The sequence below is a fragment of the Colletotrichum chrysophilum genome (genome assembly GCF_026319265.1).
Source record: "Colletotrichum chrysophilum strain AFK26 chromosome Unknown scaffold_99, whole genome shotgun sequence".
Taxonomy (NCBI): Eukaryota; Fungi; Ascomycota; class Sordariomycetes; order Glomerellales; family Glomerellaceae; genus Colletotrichum; species Colletotrichum chrysophilum.
In genome coordinates, this window is record NW_026517386.1 from 166,959 (window position 1) to 177,709 (window position 10,751).

The following is a 10,751-nucleotide window of genomic DNA, read 5'->3' on the forward strand; positions in this document are numbered from 1 at the left end:
GATGTCTTACTCAGTGCCGAACATAGCCGAGAGCATCCCATGTGACAGGCCTAGCCTGTTACAGATCTCCCCCATTTTCTTCCAGGACCTTAGGAATACGTATTGATGAAAGATACTTCGGTCACGCCACACATACTTCGGGCAGCTGCTGTCGGCAATCTTCTAATTTTGCGCGAGCTCGTAAACCACGGCGCTGACCTTGGGATGTATCTCACCCCGGGATGTCAGCACAATCCTCGACCAAATGTTCTATCAGGTGCAACCCCACTGCATATTGCTACGCAGAACGGGCAAAATGAGTGCGTGGAATATTTGTTATCTTTCAAAAGCGTTGCCGACGACATCGATCGCGACGGCTTCTATTGCTGCATGTGCCCATTGAAAAGACACATGGCATCTGAGTATTTGATGACAAGTGACTTGTCATCGAGTTTGAGTCTAGCAATTGCCCATCTGCACACCGAGACAGCCCAGACGTTGATCAAAAACGGTGCAAAATGGAATGCAAATGTCCATCGCAAGCTGCCTCCCCTTTATCACATGGTAACGAGCGGAGCTACTGCGCTGATACGGTACATTTCTAAGTTGAGACGTGAGAAGCAGCAATACTGGCCTTTGTCTTGCCAGCGATGGACTCTCCTACAGTGGGCTTCATATTTCAAGGGAGAAAGGGAAGAAATCAAGCAGCTCGTAAGCGCATTGATCAACGCCGGAGAAAACCTGGATACACCAAACAGAGACAGGCGGAATTCGGAAGCCGCGCGCAGTTCCTTGCATTTCGCAATTAGAACGGGGAATATTCGTCTTGCAACAGTTTTGCTAGAGGCTGGATCATACGCGGGGATAGACTGCGACAGAAAGGCGGTATACGAGCATTGGCAACATGATGGTATACTTTCAATACCGGTGCATGTCATGGCTCCCATGCCACCACCGGGGTGTGAGATGTGGCCTCTGGCACTTTTCAACTTCATGTGCGACACGAAGGCTGACGGAGGTCGAAGGCGGCCGGTTGGTGTAAGCGTAGAAGATTACTCTCGCTGGAGGAAAGGGTATCGAGACACGAAGGAGTACCGTCTTAAAATGGAGAGATTTTGGGGCATTTCTACAGAAGAGATGGACTACTTTCGAGCCTTAATCGAAGCACGTGTAAGACCTTAGCTGGCACTCGATGTATGCGAAGTCGCTCCAAACTGGTATCATGAATTGGATACAATACATCTAGCTTTTGATGCCACCTCACTTTAAACGTTTCATCCAAGCGTCCTAGCAGTGTAATGACAACATGTCGCTTAGCGTGACGTACATGTATTGATCAGATTGAGAAATTGAGTTTAGGAGACCAAATGATCATATCTTAAGCTGAGGGGCATGAAATGACTTTCGTAGGTGATTCGGGACAGTATCCTGCCCAATACGAACGTGTTGCCTTCTCGCAGTTATTCGGGTCGCTTGCGTCGCTGCTTGGAGTCAATACGTGTGAAGGAAAACGGCGACTATTCAGGCTTTGCGCTTACCGGTCTACCTGCAGCATGCACCATGATAGAGTATCCAAGAATTGGCCCGACGTGCCGTTGGTTCTAAAAACCAGCTTATTGATGTCCTGGGAAGAGTCAGTCTTGTGATCCCCGCTCGCCGCTTGTTCTTAACTTTTCTCACCTCGGTTTCGTAGCAGCATTCATTATTTTGTCTTGTTTGGATATCGACGGGACTAGCAAGTGCCAATAAGGGTGCCAGGAATAGGGCGAATTTGATAGAGAGCATTTTGGCGACTGAAAGCAACTTCAACGAATTGGAGAATCGCTGTCAAATGGTGCAATGATGGGTTCAAGGGGATGATGGAGCAATGTAGGTAACCGAGCCGCTGGTGGGAGAATCTCTAGGCCCTAAATACATGATGTTCACTGCTCAACGTGTAGGATTATTTCTCTCCAAGGGTCATCAGGGGCACGAAGTGTCAACTCTATTTTGAACCTGCCAAGTCAATTTAAAATGGGTGAAGCAGGGTAATTCAGCCTTGGGCTACATGCTTGACTCTGCTAATCACGGTCGATCGCAACCCTGTATTGATAAGCCTCTATGGTAAGCTCTAGAGCGTTAACCGAACTGCCTGCGGATTGACTGGGGAGGCCTGCTGTGCCTCAAGAGCTTTGAGTTTTGGCATAGTCATGTACGTGGAACCTGCGCATGCTTGGAATTAATTGCGGGCGATCAGGCGACCTTCCAAGCCGTCCTATTTTGGAATTTGGGACGAACTCCTCCGCCCCTACTTCAGATGACAGCCGGCTTATCCGCTGATTACGCCGATGTTTTCTGTTCTCTTCGTTCGTGAATAATACAGCGCGTCTCAATAACCTTCAGTGCGTGGTGGCGGTAGACTGCCACGGTTACCCCGCATCATGCACTAAAGCGTCCATCGCAGTCGTCAAGTCGATATTAACGCTGGTAAGAACGTGTCCAAAATGCAGATACTTGTCAACATGCACATACTACTCATTAGTACGGAGCACATATAGTAATAGGATACGATGTTATTGCATGATGATTGGAATGGCCCTCAAAAATGACTTGCTTACTCTTCCAAGCGTAGCTTAGAAGCCCCAATAACCCTTGACCAAGAAGGCTCCATATCCAGCAATGGCACTCAGAAGCCCAACACTGCCAAAATAGCCAATGGGCCTGCCGCTGCCGAGTCCCTGCTGCAGGATACCGAAATCGGCATGCAGCACGCGCATCGCCAGGAAGCTGCCGAGGAACCAACTCAGCACCTTACGGTTTCCGCCATTGACCTCCACCAAAGTAGCGAGTATGAAAGCCAACGGAACGTTCTCGGTGAAGTTGGTATGCGCACGAGTGAGGAGGTACAGTTTGTCGTTCTGGTAGGCGCGCCAGTCGGCGCTGCCAGTCGATGAGTTGTCCCCGAGGTAGTGTTCCTTTTGTAGACGTTCGCGAACCGTTCGTAGGCTGAGCAACGCGTAGTACGCAGTGAAAGGGAGTGCGAAGGTTCCCGTCACAGCTGTTCGTCGAGGGGTCAGGTCAGTGACTGGTCTCCGAGCTAAACTTGCATGTCTTGATGTGTCACTCACGGAGCAGCTTCGGGATCGTGGCCAGGCCAATTGGTTGAGAGCTCATGGCTGCGGTAGAAATGCGACGGAATTAAGTGATTGTTTGCGCATTTCGTGCATGTTCAATGGTTGCTTAAATGGCAGCCCGACATCCGGCAAATAATCTAGAGACCGAGGTGATTTGAATGCTTGACGCCACTATCTGCGGGAATGACGATCTTCCGCTGCTAGCGCCAGATTCTATGACGCCTTTGACATCATATGCGCAAGCTATCGCCAGATCCGGATCGGTGGAGCAACGAAGCTGGAATAATCTTCTGGTCAAGGCTTTGTGGTTTGAACCGCATGTTCCAGGATGCGAAGTCCACAACGGAGGCACTAGGTATGAATATCAGTACCAAGTTTCTTCCCTCAAGAACATGCGAATCTGACGAGCACACCCTGCCCCAATTATAGACATCATACTCAAGGAAATGAGCTGAAAGAGTAGACAGAGTACTGATGAATTAATTAGTGAATTATGTCTGCTCTCACCTCGTCTCCGTGGTGAATTAATTGCCCTCTAGAGGCATCAAATGAGTGTTCCTTGAGCCATACCAGGCCATTAAACTCCTAGTTATGCCGTGCAATCTCAAAAACCAGTTTGAACGCCTCCCATATGCAATTCGAAACGGCGCATTGACAAAATCATTTCACGTTCTCTACTCAAGGACTGGAGCGTTGCACTCGACATTGAAGCTGACAAAGCTAGCATCACCGTCAGGTACATTCGCGCATTCCTTGACCGAGACAACTTGAGCAACTCCGCCGCAGTTCTCCTCTGTGTACGCATACACTTGGATATGTTAGTTACAGTATGGAATTCAAGATACAAGGCTTAACTTACTCGTGCACGTAGTCTGGTTATCGGTTTGAATGTCGTTGAGGAATATTCCCTTTACTACTTGGGCGTTGAACGTCGGTTGACACTGGTTGGTCTGGGATTCGTTGATCGTCCAAACACCTAGGTTTCCTTCATTTGAGCCGTTTTGGCCGCAGCCTGTTTCGCTCCAGATGCGAAAATCGGCTCGGTGAGGGTCGTCTCGGCGCATGGGACTGGCCTGAGCTGCCAAAGATAGGCTGGCGATAGAGAAGAGGGCGGAGAAACGCATTTTGGTGATGGTTGATATAACGAGTCTTAACGGTTGTATAATCTCGCGTTGGTCGATTTTGTGATTGAATTGTGGTCTTTATATCTTGCGACGGTGAGAGGTTGAGAGGTGGTGTGATGGAGAGTAGCAAAATGTAGAGGGCAAGTGGGGAGACGTGTATGCTTTATGTATTCGTCGACCGCGGGGCAGCCTTGGATCAATCATCAACTGCTCAAAATAGAACGTGTTCGAAGGTACTATCATACGCGTCGCTGGATTAGCTGATGGCGAAGTCTTCACCGACAGCAAGCGGTCTCGCCAAAAATACGAACGATCAGCGTGACGAGGATTTAGGTCTCACATAGGTCTTACTCGGATGTGCCCACCCGTAATCCGCAGCAAACATTTTTTTTCAGGCATATGATGATGCGGTACAACCAGAAGCCTGCAGACCGCCTCGTCGGGACGTCCAGCAATGGTGGAATTTCCAATATTGCTTTGACGTGCTGCAGAAGAGAACCTTTTCGATTAGCCAGACGGGGCTCGGAGGTCGTTGCAGTAGTCTAGGGGAGGAGGACAGGAAATTTGGGGTCTCAGATATTCTCCTTCCGTCCGTGGAAAACCCCGCAACACGAGACGGATTTCCACGAGTTGATCGACGAGCTAGACTAGCACGGAGACGTCACTGGTCAGTAGCACATGCCACCTCCATCTTGGGGCGTTCTTTGATCGCCGTCGTATTGCGCCCCAAAGCTTGAAAGCGGCACTGGTCGGTACGTACTTGTGCAACGTCACTTCGACTGCTGCATCGGCGCATGGAGCGCAGAACTGTTGCACAATGTTTCCATGCATGAGTCTTGCAGGTCTCGGTCTGGCCACCGACTCGTGATCATGCAACTTCGTATCGAGAAGTCCACCCGCATGGAAAGAACAGCGAACAGCTCCTGGGCCACAGTCATCCCAGCAAGCGATAGTGTGGGCTCAGCCACGGAGGTGGTATGCCCACCCGGTGTTCCTTGTCCAATAACTGAGCCGAAAACGCGAAAGCAAGATCAGACCATTTTGCATCGTGTTTGAGAACAATGTAAAGATCAACTCGAGTCGTAGTGAAGACATAAACGCCTATTCTGTATACGCTAAGTCATTTCTATCCTAATACTTCTAACGAAACCGACCGAAACCAAGGCTTTTGGCCACTTCCATGCGTTCCGCTACTTGAAGATATATCGAAGTCGAGGATGGGCAGCCGGACCCCCCCAGGGCCGGAGTCTCGTCAACATCCTGTATCTCGTGATCGAATCTTGTAGATAATTATGAAACAAGTTCTCGAAGATTTCTATGCTGGGTTTGTCAGTTACTGTTGTCTCGACCGTCACGTTTTGGCCCGCTTGTTCTGGCATCTCATCCAAAGTGTCTGCAACATACCCCTGGACATGCTGCAGGAATTCCAGCAGCGCACAGGAATTACAATTTCTTGGGCAGATGGCGCTTTCCATTTGCTCATTCATTGTTTGCGGAAATATGTCGAGCGCGCGTTTGTTTCGTGGGAAGGGTATCCCTGGATAGCGACAGCGGAAGACGCAGTTCTCGAAACAGAGACTTTGCTTGCACATGGGGCACGCTGGATCGCTCTTTGCTTGTTCATTTCCTGGAACAAAGTCATTGACATCAAATCCTTCCCAGCATAGGGCGTACAGGCAGCCTCTGCAGAATATGTGGCCGCATGGGACGACGATTGCCGTGCTTTCTTTCGAAGGTTGGGGTCGACGTCTTCTCAGATCGCGGGCGCTTGTCACGCCATGAGTAGCCGCAAAGCCATCGGGCCGGTGATCATTCTCTGGAAATCCATCTCCAACGATATTCATTTCTTGCCTGCAGATGACGCATATGAGCTTTAAACCTTCGAAGAGATTGGGGTCAAGACTTAGTTGTCTTCTGACGGGTGGGAAATAAGAGCATCGCTCATCGATAGAGTTCGAAAGGTGCGTTTGGGAAGCCATTTGTGGCGATCAAATGGTTGAGAGATATAAAAAGAAAAAGAAAAGTGAGAATAATTAGTGCCTGTCGCTTCTGTTTTTGATGTTGTCGTGACTTCCAATTGCTACCTTAGCCATGGATGTCAACTTTATAAGTAGCTTTCACTTCGCGTCGGGCATGAGCATTACTGGTCTCGCCAGAGATTTCAAGACATTAATCTTGTTAGGCACTCTTCTAACATAGGCTGTCAGATGCTCATGGTCTAGAGACAAGGGCAGATGTGCCTGTGCAAGCATCATGTGATTCATTGTTCTATAATCAACCTCAAACAAAGAGCTTTGGTCGTTTAGCACTATTGGAGTGCACCTTCTGACAATAGAACAGTTATGAATGTTTATTGAGAATTATGTGGACTGAAACTATTTCCGCGGTGGGGGCGAACAAGTGGTTTGTTCATCTCGTTGCAAATCAACTGGTTCGAGACATGTTCTTCAAGCGGACTGTGAGAGACTAAAGGCCAGCTGGAAGCCTTTCATCAGGACACTCGTCCCAGTTAATAGGTGCTGTAACTGCAGTCAGAGGGTGTGACTGAGCATCATGGACAGATTCGATCACGACAAAGATCTCCAGAGGATGCAAAGAACCAGCGTCCCAGAGCTCCCTTCTGATGGTGGCAATCATTTGTTCTCGTATCTGCCGAAACATGATTTCGTCATGACCGGCAACCTCAGACGTGTAAAACAACCCCGGGTAAGCAAGCTGCAATTTGAACCCGATTCTCTCTGAATTGGGTATGCGCAATTCGTTTCTCAGTTGCTGCAGAGAACACTGACTAAACCGAAGCCGCGGTTTCCAAGTCTGAACATTCAAAGTTGGATAGCGCGAAGCAATGTACTTCAAAGTAACATTGACTCGTGGCAAAAATTGGTCAACCCCAAACGCAGGTGCCTGAGGTAAAGCAGAGTGGCATACTTGGCTGGGCCAAATAACAGGAGCATGAGTTTCCACTAATGCTTGCGCAACAGAGGCAACCAAATTTGAATGATGGCCATGGATTGCCCTAGTGCTCTTTGGGAGCACTTCCTGCTTGACGATTGGGGTGTTGACAAAGTGCGGCTCATCATCATCGGAAGCCGTGAGATCAATAACTAATATTGAGCGGGGTGCCTCCGTCATGGCACCAGCAGCGTTGTCAGAGCGTCTTATTCCAGTATTGCTCTGTGATCTCAGTCTTCCTTGGTTGGAGTTCTCCTTGCGGTCTGTCGGCGTCGCTCCCAATAGAACATTGTGTTTCTCGCGAGCATCGATGCTGCTTCTCAGCTTTTGGCATTTCAGAGACCGATCCGATTCAGCAAAGATGGTGTTCTTTCATGCATTTCCTATAAAAGCATGACCAAAACTTTGCTGCTGCAGGTCGGTTAGTCTTATTAACGTATGCGTCGGTCTCCAAAGGCGATTTTCGTACCGAAGGACTTTGAAGGAGATTCAAATTGGTCCCGCCCTCTAGTGCGCATGACCCTTCAGTCGCAGTATTCGAAACCCTAATCTCCATTAGAACATGGAAACTTGTTGCACATCTGAGCTGTGTGTTTGAATCATGTCTAAGAGTGTCACTTACAATGGTGTTGAGGCAAGTGAGACTTGATTTGTCATGAGAAGTTCGCTTGCCATCCGGACGTTGTTCCCGTTGCTGCAAACCTCGTCATTGCGTCTTTCGAAATTTGATATAGGTTCCGCTGGACTGTTGCTAGTCTCAAGCTTCCTCTTCTGTCTGTTCTCGTTCATCTTGTAATGCCATGTCATTTTGACCATCCATTGCTTCACATTTGGTTTAATGATCCTAATAGTATCAGCATCGAACGTGGGCTTGAAACCAAAATTTGTTTGCGCACCGTTCTTTATGTTCATGATTGGAGTAACGTAGCCCGTTGAAGTTCGGAGAATTTTTGTCGTTCGGCCAGAAGCTGGGCCCATTGCCTGCTGCGTCAAGAAAACCTTCGACCACTTCATTGAGAACTGACTGGTTAGGTTCATTCCAGCCTATCTCGTTGGAAGCTCTCTCATCTTGGGTCTTGAATGTGCTATGGAATAGCTTTATGGATGAAAGGAGGCGTTTGCAGCTCTCGGTAGTCTTGTTGCCGTACTTCAGACGGTCTCGGAGCACGGCGATTGATGGGATGTTGGAGATTGCCAACGACCCAACAGCGTCTCGCGCCATGGCTGACTGGATGTAGATGAAGGATCAAGTACGGGCAGAGATCATTTCGCGATTTGGCAGTTTTGCATACAATAGGTAGGGGTCAGCTGCGACGCGAGAACTTTTCATGGTCCAATTTCATTTTGTTTTGTATAATTCTCAGACTCCATCTTTCATAGAATCAGCGGGGAGCTAACTACTCACAAGTCCGAGATAGGGTGTTTCCATCATGTATCTACCCGCCTTGGCAAATTCCAAACGGGCTGCGTTTGCAGGATGGCCGCAAACGAAACTTGAAGAGAAGGTACGTCAGTCTCGGGACCAGGTTTCATCGTCGATGTATCCTGCACCAACATCGCCTCGGATAGGACGAGCTTTTTATCGACAGCCTGCTATGCTAGGGAGACTCAGAGCTGCTCATTCAATTGGTTACGAGTGAGCAACTTTTAGCAAACATCGACCCACCGAATCACCGAATCATCCAGACGTACAGTCTACCTAGAAGACATGGAAACCGGCACCATTCATAATGCAAAGATCGTATTTCATTCATGGCACATGAGCCAGTGTCTAGCTGACTGCGGCGAGAGCCTTCTTCGTCTCGGTCTTCAAATCCAGTTCTTGTAGTCCCAGAAGTGTAACGGCGGCGTTCTCCTTTACTGCATGCCCTTGACCATCTCCAAACACGTATTGTTGCAGTAGTTGGATGAAAGCACTGTAGTCTCCCTTCGCCAGTTTCTCGTCGGCGATCCTCTCCAGGTCGGAGGTCTTGACGTTGCTGACCGTAAAGGTGGAGCCGGTTTCCTCCTCAACAACCTTTAGTAGCTCACGTTGAGTAGTCGTGAAAGAAGCGACGGTGATGTACTTGTTGGCGGTTGCTTGGGGGTTCTTGAGCACGCCGGCAACGGACTGCCCAATAAACGCAAGGGAAGAGGCAGAAAATGGCTCGTTCCCAGAGTCGAAGATGGTGACGGCCTTGTTCTTGACATCGAGACCCAGCAAGCCCTTGTCGAAGCCCTGTTACACGTCAGAAATGCATTTCTTAACTGAAAAGCAACTTTATTGTGATGTGACCTACCCAATCAAAGAATGGGCCGACGGCGATGCCAGTCCAGCTAAACCAATCATGCTTCTTAGACAGCTCGATCAGGTAATCGGTGTTGTCAACCTTGGACTTCAAAATCGCACCGATCTTGGTCCCTTGGGCATCACGAGTGTGAATTCCGAACTCTGACGGGATGAATCGCTTGACTTGTGCAGCAACAGCGGCATCAATCAGGACCTTCTGCGCGCCAACCGCTGCCGTTGCAGCAGTAGAGACCACGGCGTCTTGTCCCTTCAGGGCTTCCGTAACAGATTCAACCGAAGACAGATCGACTTTCTTAACAGCAACTCCAGAGGGAAATGTGGCTGTGGATTCTTTCCTGCTGATGGCAGTAACTTCAAAACCGCCTTCGAGAAGCCCAGCAAGCACCTTTGGGCCAAGGTTTCCGGAGGCCTACAGGGATCAGAGCGTTTGGTTATAAAGTGGGCTCAAGGCGTAACTTACCCCGATGATAGCGACTTTCTTAATGGCAGACATGATGATATTTGGATGGGGAGATGTTTCGGTATACTTGTAAGAGAAACTCAATTTTCATATGTTATTTCCGCTGTTGTAGATTCATTGACCGTCTAGAGGGATGCAGTTCCTTATATGCCTTCAAGCCGCACTGACGACGAAGGGCCTCACCCCGCCTTCGTCACATCATCGCGCAATAATTGGAGATCTCGCATGATTAGCCAGCACTACAGCACGCGATACCCACTGCCGATTACCATCACTACATTATCAATCCGTAACCTTCCGCGAGTAGCTGGGTTCACGGCGAACGGAATCTGTTGCCAGGCCGAAGTTTAAGTTTCCGAGCCCCCACCATTCCGCCGGGACCTAATTGCCTCCGCTAGCCGATTTACTTCCGACTTTACTCATCGATCACCAATATGTTATTAGTAAATGCCAAAGGTGAAAAGGCCACGGTTGTCCATAGGGACATAGAAGCATGGTCTGGTAAGGTTTAGACTTTTCGTACTGCACGAGGTCTCGGTTTCTAACTCGGCATACAGTTGACTTCAATCGGACTGCCGTTATTACTTACATGGTCTTTTCGCTACATTAGCATGCTGCACCCAGGGTTTTGATGTTTGTTTGTTTGTTTGTTTAATATTTAACGCCATGGCGGCAAGGGCGCGGCCGCCCCCGCGCCCTTGCGGCAGACCTCCCGAAGGGTATGTGGCGTGGAGGGCCGCAGGCTCTAGCTATATACTCTGTAGTACACGCCTCTTCCTAGCGTCCTCCAGATCTTGCCCGAGGGCCACTATGTGTTCTATCCGTCCCTAGTT

The 10,751-nt window shown here is 49.1% G+C and overlaps 3 protein-coding genes across 3 annotated transcripts; all 3 read right to left on the reverse strand.

The window, feature by feature from the left end:
* Positions 1 to 2,591: 2,591 nt before the first annotated feature.
* On the reverse strand, positions 2,592 to 3,132 carry COL26b_009881 (uncharacterized protein; the record flags this gene model as incomplete). Its single annotated transcript, XM_053182596.1, has 2 exons — positions 2,592 to 3,016; positions 3,087 to 3,132. The coding sequence occupies 2 exons, from the start codon at positions 3,130 to 3,132 to the stop codon at positions 2,592 to 2,594; spliced, it is 471 nt and encodes a 156-aa protein (XP_053033502.1).
* Positions 3,133 to 3,766: 634 nt separating this feature from the next.
* COL26b_009882 (uncharacterized protein) lies at positions 3,767 to 4,216 on the reverse strand (the record flags this gene model as incomplete). Its single annotated transcript, XM_053182597.1, has 2 exons — positions 3,767 to 3,900; positions 3,952 to 4,216. 2 exons carry the CDS (start codon positions 4,214 to 4,216, stop codon positions 3,767 to 3,769), a joined length of 399 nt encoding a protein of 132 aa, XP_053033503.1.
* Positions 4,217 to 8,939: 4,723 nt separating this feature from the next.
* Positions 8,940 to 9,951, reverse strand: COL26b_009883 (uncharacterized protein; the record flags this gene model as incomplete). Its single annotated transcript, XM_053182598.1, has 3 exons — positions 8,940 to 9,386; positions 9,448 to 9,867; positions 9,919 to 9,951. 3 exons carry the CDS (start codon positions 9,949 to 9,951, stop codon positions 8,940 to 8,942), a joined length of 900 nt encoding a protein of 299 aa, XP_053033504.1.
* Positions 9,952 to 10,751: the final 800 nt, after the last annotated feature.